The 25,249-nt window shown below is 43.5% G+C and overlaps 2 protein-coding genes across 3 annotated transcripts in view; both read left to right on the top strand.

The window, feature by feature from the left end:
• sspo (SCO-spondin) overlaps positions 1-13,257 on the top strand; it is a 148,128-nt gene extending 134,871 nt beyond the window's left edge. Inside the window, exons 115-117 of the mRNA XM_075452417.1 lie at positions 7,857-7,987; positions 9,232-9,382; positions 13,201-13,257. Coding sequence (XP_075308532.1) covers positions 7,857-7,987; positions 9,232-9,382; positions 13,201-13,223 — 305 coding nt within the window. The 3' untranslated portion in view covers positions 13,224-13,257. The remainder of the gene's footprint in view (positions 1-7,856; positions 7,988-9,231; positions 9,383-13,200) is intronic.
• A 5,262-nt stretch (positions 13,258-18,519) lies between these two features.
• Positions 18,520-25,249, top strand: part of kcnh2b (potassium voltage-gated channel, subfamily H (eag-related), member 2b) — a 374,482-nt gene continuing 367,752 nt past the window's right edge. For both annotated transcript variants that reach the window (XM_075452154.1, XM_075452153.1), the window contains exon 1: positions 18,520-19,086. In XM_075452154.1, coding sequence (XP_075308269.1) covers positions 19,011-19,086 — 76 coding nt within the window. In that variant the 5' untranslated portion in view covers positions 18,520-19,010. The remainder of the gene's footprint in view (positions 19,087-25,249) is intronic.

Raw genomic sequence — 25,249 nt, 5'->3', positions numbered from 1 at the left:
AAATTAAAACCTCAATGAGAAGTCGTCTGTCGGGGGCAAGGATGCAAAATTTAATGACAATCGCCTCGGCAGCAGTCTCAATTGATGCGTTCGATTACACAGAAGCGAGCTCCCTATTCAAATCAATGCGGGCCGGAAGGAAGGTTTGAGCTACAACAGGTCAATTGCAGATTACCACTGCAACCATTCTAAGTGGACTGTTCAGATTTCACTTCAATTGTTCTAAGTGGACTGTTCGTATTTTCACTACAATTTTCTTCGTTCGACTACGTTATAAAATAACATGTTCATAACAGCCGCAATGTTTTTAGTAGCGAAAAAAATGAGTTCACAAGTGACCGAACGTCAATCTCTGAAGAAATGCATAAATAAAAAAAATATTAGATAATACACACTTGTTCTGTGAATTATTTTTTAAATGAAAATAAGTCAATAAAACACGAGTTATTAAATATAAGCATTAGGATATAGCCTGTATATTAGCCTACCATTTAAAAGCCTGTAGGCCTATATTACCATTTAAAATAAAATGACAGATAATAATGGACAATTACGGAATTTTTACGACCCTGTCCGTCAAAATGACGGACAGTGAAAAAGTCTAGCGCAACCACTGGTGGTAGCCTATCCCCGTTTTTCGTTCTTTAGCTGATAAATATACATATGAAAGGTATAAAACACCAGCTTTACTGCTGAAACGGCTATCCACATTGTTCCTAGATCTACAGTAGCTGTGGTGATGTCATTCTACAGTCAGCCAATCACGTCTTTTCTAAATTACCCGGGGAAATCGGAGGTCTAAAATAATATTTCCATAAAGCAGATTTATGAGATAAATAGAAACCCTATTTAATTGTATTCTCAGTTTAATTTGTTTTTGAATAGTCATATGTTACAGTTTTCCTCTCATTTTAGCACCCATTCACTCATAACATAGCTAAACTGCAATTCTAAATGGATATTTGGCGATTTTGAGAATGTCCTTCTTCAAGTAACACAAATAAGGTAGGAAATCCCAGTTGTTTTTCATATGCTCGCCGAAACACTATTATCAAATATTCTTCTTGTGACTTGGTTTGTTAGTCGACTCTAGGTGCGTGCAGTCTATCTAGAGCTACTTGCTAAGTAGCCTAGTGTCAGTGCAGTTGGCACCATCTTTTGAAAATAACGGACACACTTTTTACTTTATGTTAGGTTGCCAGCGTGCTTCCTCTGCCATAATGTGATGCGAGTAGATTGGCTTGAGTCGGCTATGTGTCCGCTGTGGCAGCGGACAGACTGGTGTGAGCAACAAGTTTGAACGTAATGTTGTGCCTGTGTGATTTAGCACTGTACAGGCTACTGTTGGAAGCCCGCCGGGTAGAACTATCTCTTGAAAGTTGTCGCCTACAACTGTTGTGCGTCAGATGAGATGAAATAGAAAGACCGCACTGTAGCTCATTCACTCCCAGCTCTTTTTTTCCAAGATGAAGTTGATCAAAACTTATTTGAGGAACACAGTGGGCAAAGTAGCCTTTGTGGATTGGCTATTTTATCCTTAGTGAACGGGCTATGAATGAATGAGATGGACAGGTATGCCTGTGTGTGCGTGTGTGGTTGCGTACACGGGCTGGGGCTGTCTTGCCCCTGGACCTTCTATGCAGCTGTTCCACCACAACGCACTGTGCGACATCTGTCTGCTTGTGAGCAGTAAGCTCCGCTGATAACTTAAAGTTTACAATATGCAAGGCTGCATGCAGACGGTGGAGTAATGGGTCAGTAACGTTGTTGCGTTGATGCGCGCGGGGGGGGGGGGGGGGTTCTATAGACTGTGTTTTCATGCATGCTGCATTCAGATTTCAAATAGGAATATGTTCTGTGTTTGTTGAAATATTGTTGAAAATGTTAATTTTCTAAAGGATAAAGTATATGCGATTAAAATGCGATTAATTTCGATTAATTAATTTCAAAGCCTGTAGTTAACGCGATTAAAAATTTTAATCAAGTCAAAGCCCTAATAATAATAAAAATAATAATAATAATAATAACTTGGACTTATATAGCGCCTTTCAGGGTACCCAAGGTCGCTTAACAAGAGAAAAGAAGGGGGGAAGGGTAGGGCCGGGGGGGTGGGTTTAAGAAGAGTAGGACATGGAGAAGAGATGTGTTTTTAGATTCTTTTTGAACTGTAGTAAGAACGGATGTGAAGTGGCAGATTGTTCCATAGGGTAGGGGCAGTTGAACAGAAGGCCCTATCTCCATATGTTTTCAGTCTGGTACGAGGAACGGAAAGTAGGTCCTTGTCTGAGGAGCGCAGAAGCCGCGACTGGGAGTAGAGGTGGAGGAGATCAGAGATGTACTTAGGTGCAAGTGAGTGGAGAGATTTGTAGGTCAAGAGAAGGATTTTATAGGTGATGCGTGCTCTGACTGGGAGCCAGTGAAGTTGCTTTAGGATGGGGGTGATGTGCTGCCAGGGCTTGGTGTGAGTTAGCCCCCTGGCAGCTGAGTTTTGGACATACTGCAACCTTTCAAGGGCCTTACTGGGCAGCCCAGACAGGACACCGCTGCAGTAGTCCAGGCGGGAGGAGATAAATGAGTGGATGGGGGTCTCTGTTACTGAGTCAGATAATGAGGGCCGGAGTCTTGAGATGTTTCTGAGGTGAAAAAAGGCAGATTTAGTGATACTCTTGATGTGGGATACTCTTGATATTCCAGATGAAAATGGTTATTCATTACATGGTGGAATGCATTGAGAACAAAATAACATAAAATGATCAATGTGAATCTAAATGATTATCTCATGGAGGTCTGGATTTAGAATCCTACTCAAAATAAAAGTGGAAAATCACATGATCCAACTTCAGTGGAAATTCCTCAAGACAAGTCACCTCCACCTGCCTGTATGGCCTCCACCTACCTGTGTGGCCTCCACCTGCCTGTGTGGCCTCCACCTGCCTGTGTGACCTCCACCTGCCTGTGTGGCCTCCACCTGCCTGTGTGACCTCCACCTGCCTGTGTGGCCTCCACCTGCCTGTATGACCTCCACCTGCCTGTGTGGCCTCCACCTGCCTGTGTGGCCTCCACCTGCCTGTATGACCTCCACCTGCCTGTGTGGCCTCCACCTACCTGTGTGGCCTCCACCTGCCTGTATGACCTCCACCTGCCTGTGTGGCCACCTGCCTGTGTGACCTCCACCTGCCTGTGTGGCCTCCACCTGCCTGTATGACCTCCACCTGCCTGTGTGGCCTCCACCTGCCTGTATGACCTCCACCTGCCTGTGTGGCCACCTGCCTGTGTGACCTCCACCTGCCTGTATGACCTCCACCTGCCTGTATGACCTTCACCTGCCTGTGTGACCTCCACCTGTCTGTGTGACCTCCACCTGCCTGTACGACCTCCACCTGCCTGTACGACCTCCACCTGCCTGTGGTCTCCAACTGCCTATAACGCAGTTCTGATAACTGTCCTTCCCCAGCGGAACTGTTTCAGTTTGCATTCCCACATGAGTTGCCAACAAGAAGCTAACATGGAGAGTGGGGAGGCCACCGTGTTCATGGTCTGCATGATGGTGATATTAATCATGGAGGATCACATGGGGCGTCGAACATGGAGGCTGGAAGAGCTCACAGAGAGAATAATAATAATAATACATTTAATTTTAAAAAAGCGCCTTTTTCAACGCTCAAGGACACTTTACAACATATACAAAAAAACAAAATACAATAAATAAAATAACAAAATAACACAAGTTAAAAAAGAGGCTAGAGAGAGAATGCAGCTTGAAACAGATTTTGAGTTTTGATTTGAAGAGGGGTAAAGAGTCAGTGTTGCGGATGTCTGGTGGGAGTGAGTTCCAGAGTTGGGGAGCAGAGCGACTGAAAGCTCTGCTCCCCATGGTGCTGAGACGGGCAGAGGGCACAGAGAGGTGGAGGGAGGAGGATGACCTGAGGGGGGATGACAATGGAGAGGAGATCAGACAGATATGGGGGGGCGAGGTTGTGGATGGCCTTGAATGTGTAAGGCCCAATCCCATTTCTATTTTCTACCCCTACCCCTTGGCCCTACCCCTTGGCCCTTCCCCTTGGCCCTTCGGGGTAAGAAATATCACCCCTTCGAATTGGGACAGCCCTTCGCACTCACGAACGTCATAAGTCCGCGCCGTCAGTTGTTACGTAACCAAAAGCGACAGCTTTAGCCAGAAGTAAACAAACACGCCTGCTGCAGTGGTGTTCGCGCTCTCCTGGGCTATTCGGATATTTTTAGAAATATCTGCGTCGAATCAACGGAGTGCCATCAGACGAAGGCATCTTCGACATCTGGGAGCATTGCTGGATCTTGTTACGGTATGTAGAATGATAAATTAATGCAAATAACGCGTGTGAGTGAGCAGCTGGTAGCTTCCAGAGCCGGCGTGTGAATATGATAATGTGTGTGTGTTTGAAAGTGCTTCTAACTGTACATTTGTGATATCGTGTAATATAGAAACAATTTGCTTGTCTCGTTGGATTTGCTGATTTATTGACTGGAGTAGTATCCTAACCTGGCTAACCTAGCTGAAAGCATAAGCTAACATTTAGCCTTTGTTACTCGCCTCGTTCCGTTTGGGATAAACATGCAGCTCATGCGTTTTTGAAGCAGTTTTCTTTGTACCAGGTTCAGATTTGATGACATAAATAAATGCACTGCATTGTGTGTGCTATCAATGTGTTGGTTTGGGAGGATGAAAGCCTGATCTTTCCATGTTTTTCTTTCCAGCAGACGGGTCATCCTACAAATTATTGCTGATTGGACCACAACATGTACCCCAATTTTTTTGTTATCCCTTGTATAATAAATCTCTTCATACCAATATCCGTTCCAGTTGTTCATATGATGTTGATGTGATAATCATGCTCACAAACCTTTTGTCCTTAATTTCTTTTATTAGGCTCACATTACAGACTGGTAAGGCAGCTTATTTTCAGAAATAACAGCTTAAAGTGTCTGCTGTAAAGTGTGTGGTGCAAATATGGACAATAAACAGTATGAATATAAACAATATGAATATAAACGGGCAACAGTGCAATCATCGAGAACGAGATGACCGGAGCAGGAACAGCGAAGGTGCATGGCACATCGGAGGTGCTGCATGGGCTCAGTGATGTTTTGGGGGAACAAGGCACGACATGACATTATAGCATGCGCTTTCATCCATTGTAAAAAATTAAAAAAAGGTGTTTCAGAATGCGGTAGTGGTGGCTGTGTGTACAATAGGTGCATAGCGCATCAACTCACCGTAAAGTTTATCTATCATGCGCTCAAACAGAGCTAAAAAGCGCTCCGTCTTCTGCTCCGTCTCCTCGTGGCGCTTCTGCTCCTTCAGGCTCTCCTGTATCAGGTAATCCATTATGGGATTGGACTTCCTACTTCTTTTTGGGGATGGGGATGACTTTAGAAACCGATCTTCGTTTTCGGCGCTAAACCTGATCAGGCTCTTTGTTTGTGCTTGAGTCCCTTTGAATCACAGTCACATATATGAATACTTGTGATAATAGGTAGCGAAATGACGCACACGTCACTCAAAAGGAACTTCTATATGGTTAACCAACTACATTGCTTGTAAATACTCGAGTTACAATTTCAAAAACGACAACTCTTTCGCAGCACCTTCACATGCATTGACCGATTACTCCATGTAAATAGCGACTTTTCCCATGTGCGTTTATAACAGAAAACAACTACACATTGCCACCATGTTAAACTCACACAATACACCAGTTATTACAACCTAAAACGGTTAAAACAGTTAAATTATGGCAAAAAAATAGAGCTACTTACATTTGTGTGGTGCTCTCTTTGCTTCCGCCATTTTTAAAAACACTCGAGTTCTCCCGGTAGTCGCGTTGTACTCTGGGAAATATATCATACCCCTTCAATCGGAGTCTGCCTGGCCGAAGCCCTCCGTTTGAAGGGCTACAACGGAGGGCTAGGGCTAAGGGGAAGGGATTTGGGACACCCCTACCCCTACACGTGAACGCGCAAAACGGAGGGGAAGGGGTAAGGGGTAGGGCCAAGGGGTGAAATGGGATTGGGCCTAAAGTAGGGTTTTGAAAGTAATTCTGAATTTGACCGGGTGCCAGTGAAGCTGCTGGAGGACGGGGGTAATATGGTGAAAGGAGGGGGTACTGGTGATGATGCGGGCTGCAGAGTTTTGAACCAGTTGAAGCTTATGAAGGGATTTGTGAGGGACACCGAAAAGGAGTGAGTTGCAATAATCTATGCGGGAGGTGACGAGGCTGTGGACCAGGATAGCAGTGGTGTGAGGAGTGAGAGAGGGGCGGAGACGATTAATGTTACGTAGATGAAAATATGCAGACCGGGTAATGTTATTGATGTGGGAGTGGAAAGAAAGTGGGCTGTCGAGGATGACACCCAGACTCTTAACCTGAGGGGAGGGGGACACGGCGGAGCTGTCTATGGTGAGGGAAAAACTGTCAACTTTGGAAAGGGTGGATTTGGTGCCAACAAGGAGGAGTTCCGTTTTATCACTGTTGAGTTTAAGGAAGTTTGCGGTGAACCAGGATTTAATCTCAGAGAGGCAGTGGGTGAGGGAGGAGGGAGGGAGACTGGCGTCAGGTTTACTGGACAGATAGAGCTGGGTGTCATCCGCGAAGCAGTGGAAATGTATACCAAATTTTCGAAAAATATTGCCAAGTGGGAGGAGGTAGATGATGAAGAGGAGGGGCCCCAGGACGGAGCCCTGGGGAACACCTGAAGTGACAGGGGAGGGCTGAGAGGTGAAGGACTTGAGCTGTATGAACTGAGTGCGGCCTGTGAGGTAGGAGTGAAACCAGTGCAGGGGGGTGCTGGTGATGCCTAAGGAGGAGAGTCTATTGAGGAGGATGGGTGAGAAATGGTATCAATGGCTGCACTTAGATCGAGGAGGATGAGAATGGAGATGAGAGTCAGGAGACGAAGGATGGAGCGCAGGCCATACTTCTTGGTTTCATGAAGGAAGGAGAGCAGAGCGCTGCAGACAAAGGAGACCACGTGGAGGTTTAACTTATTAAACACGCCAAGGTTGTGTCTGTGTCGTATGAGGAAACATTTCAGCCTGACAACATGACAAGGGGCGGAGCAACCGACCACCAAGGGGCGGAGCAACCGACCACCAAGGGGCGGAGCTACCGACCACCAAGGGGAGGAGCTACCGACCACCAAGGGGCGGAGCTACCAACCCCCAAGGGGAGGAGCTACCAACCACCAAGGGGCGGAGCTACCGACCACCAAACACCTCCGTCAGATGTGTTCCTATGGAACCCAGAACAGACCCAGCTGAGGAGAAGGAGCTGAAATGGTTCCAGGAACTGAAGGCGATAGTTCCTGTATGTCCGAATGTGGCACAAAACGGCCCCGTGGATTAAAAGGTTCTAGAAACTGCCAAAGGTTCCTACAGTCCGAAAGCGGCTATTGATGTGCCATCCTGGATGAGCTACCTGAGCACCTTCTGTGGGTTGGAGACACCGCCTCATGCTACCTCTGGGGGTGAGAGCACTGACAGAATGCAAAGTGCCCAAAACATCAGGCAGAAAGGATGAGAACAGAGAAATGCTCTGTGGTCCCCACCTGCAGAACCACTCCTTTATAGGGGTGGTCTTGCTAACTGCCTCTCACCTCCACCTGTCATCTGTTCCATTTGCACAGCAGCAGGTGGAACTGATCCACAGTCAGTGCTGCCTCCTGACTGGAAGGCTGGTTTCACAGAAGTGGGATTGACCTGGAGTTACATTGTGTTGTTTAGGTGTTCCCTTTATCTTTTGGAGCAGTGCATATATGTGTGTGCATCCCTTTCTCTGTCTTATCTTCTCTCTCCTCTTCTTTCTCTTTGTTTCTGTCAGGCGAGCCTGAGCCTGAGTGTCGTCACTACGTTAAGGTCCGGAACATCACCAAGGGAGACTGTCGGCTTGACAACGTGGAGGTCAGTTTCTGCAGGGGGCGCTGTCTGTCCCGGACTGATGTCATCCTGGAGGTATGGAGATAAGTCATTAACACACACACACGTTCAGTGAACACCTTGATGCAATACTAACAAGTATTGAAAACAATATGAGAATTAGTTTCAGTGTAAAACTCAATTCTGGCGGCTTGGTGGCTTAATCCAGACAGATTCCAATAACTATTATACAGGTGATTGTGTTTAATCTTAAATTATAATGCCAGACCCCCCTACATATAGAAATGTATGCCAGTTTAATTCGCATGAGAATAAAAAGTACCACAAAACCCTTGCAAAACTTTTAACCTGCAAGTCCCAACAAAGCCATGTCTTGTTATTAAGAATAAAACCTGGAATATTGTGAATATCTACTACACTTTACCCCAAAGCATGACCTGACTTTATGGTCGTGCTACCTCAAAATATGATGAGCTGATTCGATTTTTTGTCATGTGTGGTTGCAGTAAAACGTAGAGTTTATACATATGAGGAATACATGACATGGAAGTTAAATCATCTGGGATTAAAATATAAATGGATAGGGAGGGGCTACACTATGGCTCCACAAACTTTTTGCATTTCTTTTTTTCTCCTTCATCCTTTCCTGTTTTTATTTGTCAGTTTGACAGTCAGTTTATCACATCATCACCATGGTGACCATAGTGCTAATTACAGGGGGGGGGTTGACCCCCCCCAATTACGACTTCATCCCCCCTAAAATAGGTACAAATAACAGATTGGGGGGGTTGAAACATATATCTTTCTTATCTTATACACAGTATATTCCATATTCATGCCAGGAACATGCTTGTGGTAAAATGTCAGACACCCCTGAAGTGGACTATACCATTTCATTATCTGTCTGCTTGTCACTGGCTCACGTCCAAGTCGGCGTGTGCTCGACTTCTCATCTCATTATTTCCATCATGATCTGATCCTCTTCAATAAGCTACTTGTTGCGGAAGTTTTCCTGTTGCTGCTGGGGAAGAATGAAACAGAGACTTCTGCTGGCCGACAAGGTTTTATTTTCTCTGCAAAGAAAAGGTCAATCTGCACCCGAGCACAGTGGAGAAAGACTCAGAACAGGATGTTGTATCTTGGTGGAAATTAAGAGGGAAATGGTTAAAACAACTGATGTGTTGATGGGATAGCATGTTAAAGAGGTTTCTCAAGCAGTTTTAACAAAAACATTGAAATTACATTTACAGAATCATCTCTACTCATTATAATCCCACGATTGAATCTTGTTTTCCCTTCTCCTCCCTCTCTCCATCCAGGAGCCCTACCTCCTGTCAGAGTGTGAGTGCTGCAGTTACCGCCTGGACCCGGACAGTCCGGTTCGTTTCCTCAACCTGCAGTGTGAGAGCGGGGAGAGCGAGCCGGTCGTCCTACCAGTCATACACAGCTGCGAGTGCACAAGCTGCCAAGGTGAGGAATGGAGAGGCCCAATTGAGTTGCACGCACATCTCTTATGTCAGAATAAAAACTTAAACATTTCAATGTATGCAAAAATCTTTCCAATGATGCACGACTACACACTCATGGCTCTCAGCAGACAACCTGTATTTCAAACAGGGAAAATGTCAATTGTTTATATATGTCGCAAAAGCACAACAATTAACTGTTTCTTTACTGACAGGGAAGCTAAATTAAACTCTAATGCTATCCTTTCCAATCTGCATAGTAAAAAGCCTGAACTGCTGGCACAGATGACATGCTGATAGATGATCACAGACTGACCACTGACTGCTAACTGAAAATGTTTGAAACCGTTTCAAGTGTTCCACCTTTTGTTGGGTTTCAAGGTTTCTAATTTTTTACAATAAGAAAGAAAAAACACTTTTTGGATTGTTTTCTTCATTTATTGAAAATAGAGGACTGAAATGTTCACCTAGGTAAGTTTTCAGACCCTTTGTCATGACACACAGTTCAGCTCTGGTACTTAATTTGGATCCATTTTTTAAACTTTCATTTAAACAGGAAGAAAAGTTGTGTCCTGAAATGAATTCATCATTGACCTTAAAGCTGCCGTCGGCAGGTTTTCAAAATTGCGAGTCTAAAGTCGGAAAATTCGAACTGATACAACTTTCAGGTCCCTCCCCCAACCTCTAACAAGCTCCGAATCGCCCCCCAAACCCCTCCCCCTCTGTGGACGAGGTTGTGCACGTGAGTTCACAGCAGTGTGAGCGCACACAAGCTGGGGCAGACTCACGCTCAGCAGCGTGTGCACAAGCTGTGATTGACAGGTAGGATTCCTCCACCCTAACTTGATTGGTTAAAAACAGCCGGGAGCGCTCGGTTTTTGCAAGCATGATTACAGGCTTCAGAGGGAGCTACAGAATTCGTTATTTTTCCTAAACAGCCTATTTAATATTCTACTTCCAGAATCCCATGACAGTTCAAGCTAATATGACTAAAAAAAGTTGCCGACGGCAGCTTTAAGAAGTCAAATCGATGGTTAAATATGATCTTAAAGTTGATAATTTAATTCAAACTAGAAAAAGCTGTTCCTGCGAAACAGCAGTGAGAATGTAGAAAAGCTGAATGGGGATAGCTGACCATGCTAAAAAAAGCTGAAAATATTGAAAATTTAGCAGAAGTCAAGTGAGTACTAGTTAAAATGGCTGCAGTGTAATATGAAGCAGAGGAGTGGAAGAGAGATGTCCTCACAGTGATAGGAATAAGCAGTAAGCAGCTGCGGCTTAACGAGCTCACTCCCAGTTGAATAAGTAGAAATGGCATTAAAGGGATAGTTCGCCTCTTTTGACATGAAGCTGTATGACATCCCATATCAGCAACATCATTTCTGAACATCTTCTTACCCCCTGCTGCGTCCTGTGAGCAGAGTTCCAGCCTCGTTTTGGTGTTGATGAAGGTAGTCCGGCTAGTTGGCTGGGGTTTAAAAAATAAAGCGTTTTGCTTCTCAAAACAATATGCGTTCAAAAGAGTAATACATTTGCATCACAAAATCGTTCTCCAGGAAAAAGTCAGACCTCACTTCGCTTGGCGCTATTTTCTCTCCCTTCGTATCACTGCCTGCTGTGCAGACCGAAGTGCAGACCGAAGTGCAGACCGAGCACTCCCCTGCTTCCGAGCAGCAAACACCGTAACAGGCGCGGCTATCGGCAGGAGGCAGCAATTCGATAATTCCGGAGGGCTTGATAGGAGGTCCGATATGAATAATAACATGTCATCGGCATAGAGTGAGTCTATGCTCCAAACATGCCCGGTGTATCCCATTGATGGTGGAGCACTGCCTCAGGGCTAATGCAAGTGGCTCAAGTGTAACAGCAAACAAAAGTGGTGACAGAGGATACCCCTGTCTCGTACCCCGCTTCAGGTGGATAAATTATTATTGGTGCGAACTGCAGCCATCGGGAGCATGTATAGGATTCTAATCCAGGAAATTAATTTAGGGCCGAAATTAAATGCTTCCAAAGTCTTGAAAAGATAGTCCCCACTCCACCCGATCAAACGCTTTTTCAGCATCGAGTGAGAGCATCACCTCAATATTCTCAGGATTGGGTGGAGTGGGACAATAAAGGATATTAAATAAACGCCTGATATTAAAAGATGAAAAGTGATTTTTTTTTTAAAATTCTAAATCCTGTGTGGTCGGATGAAATAATAGAGGGGACAATATTCAGCAGCGAGACAGGGTGGTGTGAGCTGATTGCATCAGAGGTGGGCATCTGGTCTCCCCCTTCACCTCTGCTGAGAAGTAGCGATTCTTGTACCTTGTTTCGCATAAACAAAGAAAGATGGATCAAAATATAGTAGTAGGCTAATAGTAATTATGGCTAGAAAATACAATATTGGTGGTTACTTGCCTTGGATCAAGAATAGTGGCCAAGCTGTAGAGGGGCTCATGTGCAATGTTGTTGAATCTTGTCACAACAGCCTCCGACGGTGCGGCTTCGGCTGTGGCCACACCACGGTCTGTGTTTGCTTGCCTCTCCAAAAGCCGTTTGAGTGCAGTGACAGCTGGGCTGACATCTGCTGCTGTTGCTTTTGATGAGCTGATCTCCTTTGTGAGTTCCTCAAAAGGTGCGAGCACATTGTCCATTAGCTCCCACTGGTGTGCGGTGAGTGTGGCTGGTAACTTGTGCTCAGCAGCATAATAGTCTACAACAGGTAGACTGTGCTGTTCCACCTGGTTGAAACGTCTTGTTGCAGTCGCTTCCTGGGCTGACCTAACGGTGTCTATCGTAGAGTCGGGAATAGGCAAGAGATGAATGCTAAAAAGGCCCAACAATTCTCCTTCCCACAATATCTGAGATGCTGCGCTGCGCCAGCTGTCCCTCGTTTACAACGAGTTGCAGTGTGTGTGCCAGGCAGGGCAAACTTTTCAAGTTGGATATTATCCAGCGCTTTAGCTATATTATGAGTGTACGTGAACTCTTGCATGATCGATTTCCCTCTGATCCAACATCGCCTTAAACTCTGCTGATAAATTGGCAGCAGTGTGAGACCCCGACATTTCTTTACAGTGTAAAAGTACTTGATGACGTTGGAATTGTTTGTCTATCTACTTACTTATTGGAGTCATTTTTGAATGACAAACATGAATCTAAAGGAATATTCAAACTTCTCAACCTTTACAGGTGGAACACATGCTGAATATAGCCAGCTGTGTCTGTTAAACAGATTGTAATGTGACAACTCAAAGATACATATATGCATGAAATAAGACAATATGGGGTCCTCTTTTTGATTTTTTTTTTAAAGTTATAGATTCAGCTTTTAAACATCAGAAGTATAGGAACACCCAAGTGTTTCATTTATGTTGAAAGAAAGTGTATATTTACAATCAGTATACTTCAAGCTCACTTGCCAAAGCTGTCGGCCAGTGAACACAGCCGTCCTATGATACAGTGAACGCATTACCTCTCTGATACTTCCACTTTCATGGGGTCTTGTATAATTTGTCTCCGCTTCTTGAGAATTGCTCTCTGGCTGAAACATTCAAGGCTGAATTAGTCACATATTATAAGTGCTGAACAGAAGTCTGAGTACACAGAGAAGGTCAATGTCAGTGGATGAGGATGTGGGTGGAGCCAATTTACATATTCATAGGTCCCAATTCGCTGCATGAAGATAAACGTAAAGAGTTGTCCCCTGCTGTAAATGTGAAAGTCTTTGGAGATGCTTTGTCTTCGTCTCTACCCTGCAGAGAGGATGTGGTTTTCTTTTTGATGAACGTTACAAGGCCAGAGTATATCAGTTTTTGGTTTGTTTCTTCACAGGAGGCGACTTGTCCAGACGCTGATGTGTGTGTGAGAGAGAGAGAGAGAGAGAGAGAGAGAGAGAGAGAGAGAGAGAGAGAGAGAGAGAGAGAGAGAGAGAGAGAGAGAGAGAGAGAGAGAGAGAGAGAGAGAGAGAGAGAGAGAGAGAGAGAGAGAGAGAGAGAGAGAGAGAGAGAGAGAGAGAGAGAGAGAGAGAGAGAGAGAGAGAGAGAGAGAGAGAGAGAGAGAGAGAGAGAGAGAGAGAGAGAGAGAGAGAGAGAGAGAGAGAGAGAGAGAATACGTGCGTTAGGTATGAAGCCGACACTGAGTAGGAGCACCACTCTGAAAACCAGCTCGTGACAGATGGATGTTTCTGGGACTAACGGACAGATGGATGAGTGTTCATGAAAACTTTGATATGTAGTCTTTATTCATCAGATAACTGGATGCTACTGCTGATCATAGAGTTCTTGTCGTGTACCTTCTTCAGCCTGTACAGTCCTTTTCTGCTGTATATTTATAGATTACAGTCTATGTAAGACCTATGCATTAAAAGATGTTTCATTTGTATGTTTAAAGAAAATGTACATTTACTATCAGTGTCCTTAAAGCTGGGCTCAACAGTATGTATCATTGTTTCCGGTCCAGATCAATAAACAATGAAGAAAACTATCATCTTTCTGTTGTCCTCATCTTTTCCAAAAATGTCTTTTTCTTTCATTTTTAAAAGAAACTTTGGAGACTGCATTGGAAGAAACAGATACTGTGTACTCTAATGACTAAATAGGATCTATGTTTCATCTATTAGAGCGGTAGCAGGGCTTAATCTTAAAGATTGCAAGCTTCTGGAGTTATTCATAAATTCTGTTTGCCTCTCAGAGTGTGTTATTTCATTCAAAGCCATATAATGTGCCAACTGTATTTGGTTTCTGACTTTTTTCAGTTGAAGAATCAAGCAGCTGTATTTGTTATAGCCACAGAAATAAACACATAATCTTTTACCCACACATTTGAATATAATCAATATGAGAATTGCTGAATGTATAAAGTAATATAAAAATACTAATAATAATATAAAGGGGCAGCCGTGGCTGAGTGGGTCGTCCAATAACTGGAAGGTTGGCGGTTCGATTCCCACTCTTGCCATTCAAAAAGATTGGTGAACTGACAGCTGGAGGGGTGGCAGTCCACCTCCTTGCCACGGCCGAGGTGCCCTTGAGCAAGGCAACCGTACCCCCATGCTCCCCGGGCGCTGTGACTGGCTGCCCACCGCTCCAGGTTGGCATCTGTCTGAGTGTGTGACCCTGTGCATGTGTTTGTTCAACAGGTGCCAACCTGCATGGGTAAAATGTGGAGGAGTAACTTTGTGTAGTTCCTGTATCTACATGACAATAAAAATCTCAATATTTACACTTTAAATTTCATAAATAATGACAAATTTTCAAACTGGTTCTTTCAACCCACTCAGGTTTACATCATCCACCGTACTGCGCAGTCACTGGGATATCAATTTTCTGTTGTCTCTGGACTGGGGCACAATCCCCCCTCAGACCAAGTTAAAGCTCTTAAGTTTCAGTAGAACCAGATACACATAAGATTGTTGATTATTGATGATCAGATTTAAATGTTTTTTTGTTAGTTTTTTTACATGACAGTGTTAGAATATAAGATTTATCAAATCAAATCAAATTTATTTATATAGCACATTTCATGTACAAAACAATTCAAAGTGCTTTACATAAAATAAAAGCATTGCAGCAGGGAGTGGAAGAAGCATTAAAAATACATAAAATAATATAAAGAGAAACAAATAAAATAATTTAAATGAATTTAAAAACAAGCAACAGTCCAGATTAGTTCAAAGATATCGTGCAGATTTCATGCATAGACACATGAGAACAGAAATGTTTTTAACCTGGATTTAAAATGTCTCCATTTGGTGAAAGTTTAATCTCCACTGGCAGTTTGTTCCACTTGTTGGCAGCATAACAGCTAAATGCTGCTTCTCCATGTTTAGTCTGGACTCTGGACTGGACCAGCTGACCTGAGTCCTTGGATCTCAGAGCTCTGCTGGCTTTATATTCTCTGAACATGTCACAGATTGTAAACCATCAGCAGGCTTTTAAAATCTATTCTGTGACTGACTGGAAGCCAGAGTAAAGATTTTAAAGCTGCTGTGATGTGTTCAGATCTCTTAGTCCGGGTTAAAACTCCAGCAGCAGCGTTCTGGATGAGCTGCAGATGTTTAATGCTCTTTTTGGGAAGTCCAGTTAAAAGAGCATTACAGTAATGGAGTCTGCTGGAGATGAATGCATGGATGAGTTTCTCCTGGTCTGTTTGGGAGAGGAAACCTTTAATTCTGTTGATGTTTCTGAGGTGGTAAAAAGCTGCCTTGGTGACAGCTTTGATGTGGCTGCTGAAAGTCAGATCTGAGTCTATCAACACTCCGAGGTTACCAACTTGGTCAGTGATTGTAAGGTCCAGAGTCTCAAGATATTTACCAACGCTGACCCTCTTCTCTTTGCTACCAAACAGAATGATCTCAGTTTTGTCTTCATTTAATTGTAGAGAATTCTCTCTCATCCAGGTGTTTACTTCCTCCAGACACTGACACAGTACGTCTGCTGGGCTGCAGTCGTCCGGTGACAGAGACACATAAAGTTGTGTATCGTCTGCATAACTGTGATAATTGATGTTAAAGTTCTGTAATATCTGACCCAAAGGGAGCATATACAAGTTAAACAGAAGAGGTCCAAGAATTGACCCCTGGGGGACTCCACAAGTCATGGCCACTCGCTCAGATTCATAGCTGCCAATTGTAACAAAATAACTTAACAAAATAAAATTACATAAAGCTGCAAACATGCATTAAGACAAAAATGGCAAAGAAGAGGCTATAAATGTATTAGAAATCTATCTTGTATGTGATTTATTTTCTAGATGATAAACTTTTTAAAACCCTTTCCTTCAGATGACATCTAATGCAGTAGTTGGTTGGTCTTCTTTTCAACAAACGCAAATACTTTTAGTCTCTCTCATTCAGGTTTTGTGCAAGCTGCTGCTGCCTACAACTGCTCCATCTTACCTCAGAACATTTTCTGCATAAGGATTATTTAAGATACAAATAAATATAATCAGTGTAATTTGCTCCTGAAGTGTTTGGTCATCACAAGATGTAGTTTGGATGGCTTTGTCATGCCCCTCTGAAAAGGAAAGTAATTTTTGACCAGAACTTATCATTTGACTCGCATATAAAACAGGTTTCTAGGACTGCCTTCTTTCATCTTCGTAATATTGTTAAAATCAGGAACATCTTGTCTCAGAGTGATGCAGAAAAACTAGTCCATGCATTTGTTACTTCAGGATTGGACTACTGTAATTCTTTATTATTGGGCTGTCCCACAAATTCTCTGAAAGCCTCCAGCTGATCCAAAATGCTGCAGCCAGAGTTCTGATGAGAACTAACAGCAGAGATCATATTTCTCCAGTTTTAGCTTCTCTTCATTGGCTCCCTGTTAAATTCAGAATAGAATTTAAGATTCTTCTCCTTACATATAAAGCTCTTAATGACCGAGCTCCATCATATCTTAAAGATCTCATTGTAAGATATTTTCCTAACAGAGCACTTCGTTCCCAAACTGCAGGTTTACTTGAGGTTCCCAGAGTTTCTAAAAGTAGAATGGGAGGCAGAGCCTTCAGTTATCAGGCCCCTCTATTGTGGAATAAGCTGCCAGTAAATGTCCGGGAAGCAGACACCCTTTCCACTTTTAAGACCAGGCTTAAAACTTTCCTTTCTGATAAAGCTTATAGTTAGGGATGGCTCAGGTGACCCTGAAACATCCCATAGTTAAGCTGCTATAGGCCCAGACTGCTGGGGGGCCTCATCTGTCACACCTTTCCTCACTTTACTCTCTTTATGTATATGTGACATTATTGTGGTCATTAACTCGTGTTTCCCTGTTCCAACAGATATCCTTTGAATGGTGTTACAGTGTCTAGCTGCAGATATCACATCTTAACACCCCCCCTCCCCTTCTTAATACCTGCAAATCATCCATGCATCGACAAGAAAATGCGCATATGTGTCCATATGCGCTTCATTAAAACCCACAAAATCCGACATTTCATGAAGGCAACATCCCAGGATGACAAAAGGAGGGAACCCCTTCGACGTGACGTAGCCGAGCAGCCCAAGTGGTGAATCCCCATCCGACCTGAGGCTCAACAAACCCCCATCACAGCCGCGTCCCTCCACTGATCCAGGAGCAGCTGGATCCAGGAGCAGCTGGATCCAGGAGCAGCTGGATCCAGAAGCAGCTGGATCCAGGAGCAGCTGGATCCAGGAGCAGCTGGATCCAGGAGCAGCTGGATCCAGGAGCAGCTGGGATCCTTCATCACAGGTACATTTCCATTTAAGGGCATCAAGCACGTTTTTACCCCAGAACAGAGCCCGACGATGGCAACAGGGGAGAGGAGCTGTGTGTGAAAAGGAGCTGTCAGAGCAGGTGTGCGCGCGTACGTGTGTGTGCATGCGTTGAATAGGTGATGTTGAACAAAGCATGTTCTCTCTTATCCGCCAGACCATCAGCTGCACCTGCAGACGGTGGCAGGTCACTCAGGGCGCGTGCTCTATTCCGGCACGTCAAGCCGTATCCAACGCATTCTATTCATTTTCAATGAAATCCGGCCGATCGTTGTCGCCGTGCTCGCAAAGCATGCTGGGATTCCGGCACGGCGAGCGGCGGACCTGCGGCACGTCAAAAAGTTGGGCTCGGCCGAACTTTATGCAAATTTGCCACGGCACACGGAGTGCGTTATCCAATGACAGTAGATCATGTGATCTCCTGTGTCGCAGCAGCAGCAGCAGCAGCAGCTCTCCTCGCTCGCAGATCCACAGCCATGGTGAAAAACGAAATAATGTTCCATTGCTGACGATTTATACACATTAATTTCCCTCCAAAACTCAAATTTTTAGAGGGAGAAACTTCGGTTGGTTAAAATCACAAGTTATTTACTTTCCCCCGGAGCCATTCTACACGCCCCACACACCCACTGTAGTAGCAACACGGCGACAACTTGCATCCAATCCGGCGAGTTACGTTGACGTGCCGGAATAGTGGACGCCTAGCCTTAGTGTTTCTGAATAATCCGCCCAGTGTTGCCACGGCAACATCAGGCGTAATTTAAGTGTTTTGAATGAGTAGAGTTAGGAGGAGTGAGAGCGCGTGTGCCTCTGTCCGCCACAAGGACCGAGAGCATCCCCTCCTGATGAGTAAGGGGTTAAAAAGGCGCAGCAAGACGCGCGCAGCGCGCACAGCGAGGAGGAGGAGGAGGAGGAGGAGAGAACACCTAAAACATCACTCTACCATTCAAGCTACAGCTCTGCGCGCAGCAGTTTCCTTTCTTTTATCACCCCTGTCTTATTTTCCTCTGCAGTCGTACACACGAAGATCCGGAGGCACAAAGAGGAGGTGGGACAGGAGATGTGTTGAAACACGCAGCTCCAACCCCGCTGGTCCCGGAGCGGGCTGCAGAGCAGGATGACGGGTCTGCTGTGCCTCCCAGGATGGGAAACCTGCGGGAAATATCTACCCTGGAAGAGGCTCAGGTCTGCTCACACCTCACTTTCTCCTGCATGGGGATCCACCTGTGAACTGCTCTGAACCGCCAAACTTTGGCTCAGATTATTGCCACCGAACCCGCCGCTGTTGAACATCCATACGCGGCGAGCAGTGAGGGTCGCGCGCTCGGCTGTGGGAGTTGGAAACGCAGCCTCAGTGTGATAAAAGTCCCTCCAAGTCTCTCGAAGTCCAGAGCCAACAGCATCAACGATGCCGGTCCGCAGGGGCCATGTGGCCCCGCAGAACACCTTCCTGGATACGATCATCAGGAAATTTGACAGTCAATGTAAGTTTTTCGTCATTAAGATCATTTAGCCAACACACAGTAAAGCTTTATTGTGAAGAATGATTGAGTTTATGGTTGATAATTCATTGAACTAAAAAGTACTATTCTAATGATGACATGTGAATTAGCCCCCGTCATGATGCTGCGTGGTTGATGGTTCTGATAAGTCACCCATGAAGCAGCTTAACATCTGGGATGAATAAAGGATATTTTAACAGAAATCTGGTCAAACCAAAGATAAAAATAATTTCTCTATTTAGGAATAATACTCTCAAGTTGTCACAACATGAACAGCTTCCATATGGAAATGATGCTTTTAGCCTTTTTAATGTTACTGTTGCTTTTTTGATTAGTTTGTGCTCATGCAGCTGCTGCAGTCTGAACTGCGTTTGGGGGCAGAAAATCAATCATGTGTCAGCTACATTTAAGGTGGAATATGGTTTTTACCTTTTGGACGCTTCACTAAACAATTTTCTTATTTTTTTACAGTTTTCTTTGCTCTGACGAAATGATCAATAGCTCATTAATTGATCCCCAGTGGGCTGGAAGCTACAGAACGAATAATATCCGAGCTGCTTATTTGACAGTAGAAATCCAAAGATGTCCTGTCAGTACACACAGAAGTAATCCCTCTTTACAGTGTTTTCACAGATGCTAATCCAGCACGTTTGTTTCCATCTGTGAATGTGTTAGCTGACTTTAAACGTGTTTCATCAGTCACCAACAGCACTTTCTTCCATGATGTCACCTCAGGGCTGATGGAGAGGGTGAGGAAGACGACGGTTGTAGTGGAAGTGGAAAAGTGGAGCATGTATCATTGACAGTACATCGATTAGAGCTTTTCAGTCAATTTGAATCATGTAATCTAGGGACATCTTTGCTAAATTCTTGAGGGCCCCCTCTGTACATTCTGCTTTCAACCATGAATCCGATACCCCGCAGTTCACAACACTGATCAGCAGCATTCTGGGATGTCTCCCTGGATTCATCACAGTCTCAAACAATGCATTAAAGGTGAATTCAGTGGAAGAGTTCAGCCTGTTTCCTAAGGCCAAGGGGCTAAAAAGCAACTCCACACAAGTGCGGTCCTGGTGAATGACAACATGAATCAAGCTGTACTTCTTTTTCCATCCTGATGGGTAGAGAGAACTCTTTATATTCAAATTTCTTTATTAGGATAAACCCCTTGAGGCTCTTTGAAGGACTGCCAGCACAACAGTTTAGCACCAGGAATCTTTCACTGAGCAATCCTGCTATATGAGCAGAATGGGATTCGACATTGCATGTTGTTGTGGATTCTCAGTTATCCAAGACATTGTAATCCTAAATACTCAAGCACACGTTGCTCCTATCAGCATCAATGAGGCTTCCACAGATGTCACTGAATTACCTTTGTGCCATCACTTAAGCTGGTTTCTGAGCGCTCTACTGATACAAAGCTGCAGGTTTCTCTCTTAAGTGATCCACTCAATGTATTTTCCCTGAACTCAGCCTGAAGGTTGCAGCTTTTATGTCACTGACACTGTTTTTGGCTGTGGCTCTGCCTATATTTCTAAGGATTGTCTGAATCTTTTGACATTATGAAATGCCAGATCACCAAATTCTTTCTATTTCTCACCAACTATTTGTCCACACAACCCTTCACAGAGTGATGAACCCCTCCACCATGTTGCTCACTTGTCCCCTGTTCCACCTGTTGGAAAATGTCTCTGGTATTACATTCAGATGGAGCATGTTTCTTCAGTAAAGATGTTAGTCTTTTAGTTCCCCCTCACATTCCATACATTGTCTATTTCCATGTAAACAGTATGTTTACAAAAATTGCAAAGAATTATATTTTGTCGAATTAAAATTTCACACAGTGCTGTTTTTAAAATGGGGTTTTACAAGAGAGAAGCAAATATTTTGACTCATGCGTGCAGTCATTTTCTGTTGACGGCTGGAGGCCTTTCGCCAGTCTAACAACGCATGCTGATGATAATGGTGTGATGGTGTCTGATAATTGTGTGTAATGAACTGAAGGAACAGTGTCAGTGGACACAAACAGATGTCTAAACATCCTAACTCATGGCAGATTATAGGAAGTTGGAAGCACTGGGAGTTTAAACGGAACAAAGTGACTTTTTACTGAGCTGGAACAGAAAGATTTGCAGATACTGCTGAGTATTTCCTTCAGTCCTAGACTGCTCTTCCCATTCTTGCTTCTAAATTCAAACTAGCCCCAGCACTCCAAATCACTGAAACTTGAGCTCCATCCTCAAGTTTTCCATAGTTGAGAAAACTGGTGTTAATGTCAGGGAGTCTGGTGTGTTTCCACGCCGGAGGTGAGCCAGCCTTCAAGGATGAGCGAGCATGTTTGGGGCTGTTCAGTTTCCAAGATGGGACAGGTTTAAAATGCTATTGTGAGAGCTTGGATATTTAGTGCTCATGTTTGGATCATTTGGATAATAATAAACACACAGTTATGATTTAATGCATCCACTCTGAGTTCTAATTTCTAAAATAAAAATGTGTCACATTTAAATTTATAAGAGGAGGGGTGTGCTCTTGATCTTATTTGAGCTTAAGAGAAGTAGCACTCCAATAGAAAACAAAAGTCCCCTTATGTATGGAATATTTTACTTAAAAAAAGACTTTGTTGTACTTACACTATACAGAGGTACAGTGCACAGTGAAAATGAGTACACCCCTGTTGAAAAGTAACATTTTGAACAATATTTTAATACACACACAAGTTATTCCCAAAACGTGCACAGAGTAAGCTTAATACAACATCTGTTCAGCTTACAACAGAAAAGAAAGGTCAATAATATAACTTAAATGACATATTTGTCCATTTTTGTGAAATTATGCTGGTGCAAAAGTGAGTACACCCCTATGTTAAACTCCCTGAGAATGGGCCGTGTTGGCCCGAAATGTCATGAAATGAAAAGGCATTAAAAGGGAGGTCATCGTTGTGCGTTTCATCCTTGCCTTACATTGAAATTTTACATTTTGAGTCTGCACCAGGCTAAAAGAGACGTGTGTGAGATTTGACTGAAATCCTATGGAGAGTATCATGATCTGCTTCAGTAGTCACAGTACATGTTGACAAGCATGTTTCTTTTGGTGAAATTCAGCTTCCTACTGTTGATGGCATCCATACAGCCCCAAACCATGTCACTCCCACTACTATGCTTGACTTTAAGCATGGGGCACTTTTCTTTGTACAAATCACTTTTTACCACCACACAGGCTTGACACCATCGAAAGCAAATTTGTTTATCATTGTCTCATCAGAGACAAACAAACTAAGGATATGGATTGCTGGAACCATGTCCTGTGATCTGATGACACCAAGATGAACAAATTTGCTTTAGATGGTGTCAAGCATGTGTGGTGGTAAAAAGTGATTTGTACAAAGAAAAGTGCCCCATGCTTAAAGTCAAGCATAGTAGTGGGAGTGACATGGTTTGGGGCTGTATGGATGCCATCAACAGTAGGAAGCTGAATTTCACCAAAAGAAACATGCTTGTCAACATGTGCTGTGACTACTGAAGCAGATCATGATACTCTCCATAGGATTTCAGTCAAATCTCACACACGTCTCTTTTAGCCTGGTGCAGACTCAAAATGTAAAATTTCAATGTAAGGCAAGGATGAAACGCACAACGATGACCTCCCTTTTAATGCCTTTTCATTTCATGACATTTCGGGCCAACACGGCCCATTCTCAGGGAGTTTAACATAGGGGTGTACTCACTTTTGCACCAGCATAATTTCACAAAAATGGACAAATATGTCATTTAAGTTATATTATTGACCTTTCTTTTCTGTTGTAAGCTGAACAGATGTTGTATTAAACTTACTCTATGCACGCTTTGGGAATAACTTGTGTGTGTATTAAAATATTGTTCAAAATGTTACTTTTCAACAGGGGTGTACTCATTTTCACTGTGCATTGTATATATAGTGTTATGAAAATTCAGAAGGAAATATGACAGTAGGCCTTTGACTTTAAAATGAAGTCAATAAAATGGTGAAGACAAGTCGATAAAGGCGATCCACCTCTTTTCCTCTTCCTCAGGGTAAATAATCTCATCAGTTATAGCATCAATTTTTTTCTCCATCTGGTAAAAAAAGCCTACTTAGAATTACCGATTAGAGTTTTTTTTTAAATTTTCCCCGTTTTGACCAGTTCTCAACAAAAAGATCAAATCTTATTAATTGTACTTGTCCTCCAGTTCAATTCAAGAACTGATTTGAATGTTCATTTAAAGGAGACATGGCATGAAATTTTCACTTTTTAAGGTTGTTTAACATTAATATGAGTTCCTCTAGCCTGCCTGCGGTCCCCCAGTGGCTAAAACTGACGATAGACCTAAACCATGCACTGGAAATTATTCTCCGCCTTTGGAAATGTGACCATGCAGATGGCCTGATCGGGAAAGCCGCCGCTTATGATGTGGAGGTTGTTTCCCCCCAGAGCCAATAAACTGCCTTTCCCCGCCCACAGCTCTTTGGCCAGCTCATTGCTCTGTACATGGATGTAAAAAATCTGTTTAGAGCTCCTGCATCAGAACCTCTAAAGAGCCAGTGGACAGATTTAGTTTTTTCTGGGAAAGTGACGACAGAACCGAAGAGATTTGTGTATGTGTGCGCCAAACATTTCACCGACGAATGTTCCCAGAACTTGGGCGAATACCGAGCTGGCCTTGTGTCTGAAAATGAACCCTGGATCAGTACCAACTCTCTTTGGCCCAACTACAGACCTCGGACAAGTAAGTAATTTAACGCTCTATAATTGTGTTGCTTTCCTGTATGTACAGTATAGTTACATAGCTTGTTACCACAAGAAAGTGTCTGTATCGTTAGCTATGCAGCTAATAGCATCAGGTATGCGTGTGTCATGTTAGCAAGCTCTTATCTCTGCCAACTGGGCTGTTGGAGGTGTTTGCATGCCCATAAGATGGTTAGCTCGCTCATTTTAGACCAAAACCCCCTACTTCAAGCTTCCTGAAGAAGAATGAATCCGCAAATTCAGTGCATTTCATCAGGATAATGATTCATTCATGGTTCCAGAGTCAAAACGGTCAGTCTGTCTGTGTTGTTAGCTCTGCAGCTAATAGCTCGGTCACTGTCGCTAATGTAACTGTAAATAGCATGAGGTATGCAAGTGGACACCTCATTTACTGTAACGCGAGTGTTGTGTACTTATTTGTTGTTTTGATAGCCGTCCTGCTGTTGGTGTTATGGCGCGCACGATATCTGCCTTTCCCCTGATTGAAATGACTCGCGCTACGTGCATCTTTGCAAACCAGAGCAATCAGATGAGAATGTCAAAATCCTCACTCCTGCTTTCCCCTTCACGCACGCCTTTTTTGTCGTCGGAGAGTTGTTCACTAACTAGTTCGTCATATTGTCAAAGTAAGCTCATTTCAACAGGTTTCGCTAGTTTTAGTCGCTAGCATCTTTGCCCCGCCTTTCTCCTCCTAATTCGCATTTAAAGCTGCAGACACTAAACAGCTCATTCTGGGGAGCCTAAGGAAAGCTCATTTTTGAGACCGGCTGTAATTCTGCACCAAGGCAGAATTTTGGGGAACAAAACTCAGACACAGTATTAGGGGACCACTAAAGCCTATAAAAATATATAAAAGTCTCCATTTATTTTCATGCCATGGCACCTTTAAGATTCTCATATCAATGTGTCTGATAAATTTATGTTCCAAATAACCAATATATTTTTTTTTCACGAATCACTCAACATGGTATACAGATGGTGAGAAATGATTCAATTCCAATTTGTTTGGTTTAGTTTTATTCATAAAGCACCAAATCACAACGAATGTCATCTCAAGGTTTCAAAGATACAGTCCAACTCAAGCCAATTACAATCCAGGTCATTATTATACAATCAAAACTTTATCTCCACCGTCTTTAAAGAAACAAAGCTTCAAGTTAAGAACAACTAGAATGACAATGAAACGCGCAGCACGCCTGAATCAGACAGGGCAAAGGTAGTCTGCAGCGGTGCACAGCAAATGCTCGACATGGGCTCCTAAGGGTACAGATGTTTACTGGACTTTTAGACATGAGCAGCTCTTGTTTAGAGAGTATTTATGAAGAAAAACACTAGGAGCATGATATTTGCATTTAGAGGAATAGAGGTGATCACTGACAGGAC

Source organism: Odontesthes bonariensis, chromosome 20 (genome assembly GCF_027942865.1).
Source record: "Odontesthes bonariensis isolate fOdoBon6 chromosome 20, fOdoBon6.hap1, whole genome shotgun sequence".
Taxonomy (NCBI): Eukaryota; Metazoa; Chordata; class Actinopteri; order Atheriniformes; family Atherinopsidae; genus Odontesthes; species Odontesthes bonariensis.
The sequence above is the reverse complement of the archived record's forward strand: the minus strand, read 5'-3'. Positions and strand labels throughout refer to the sequence as shown.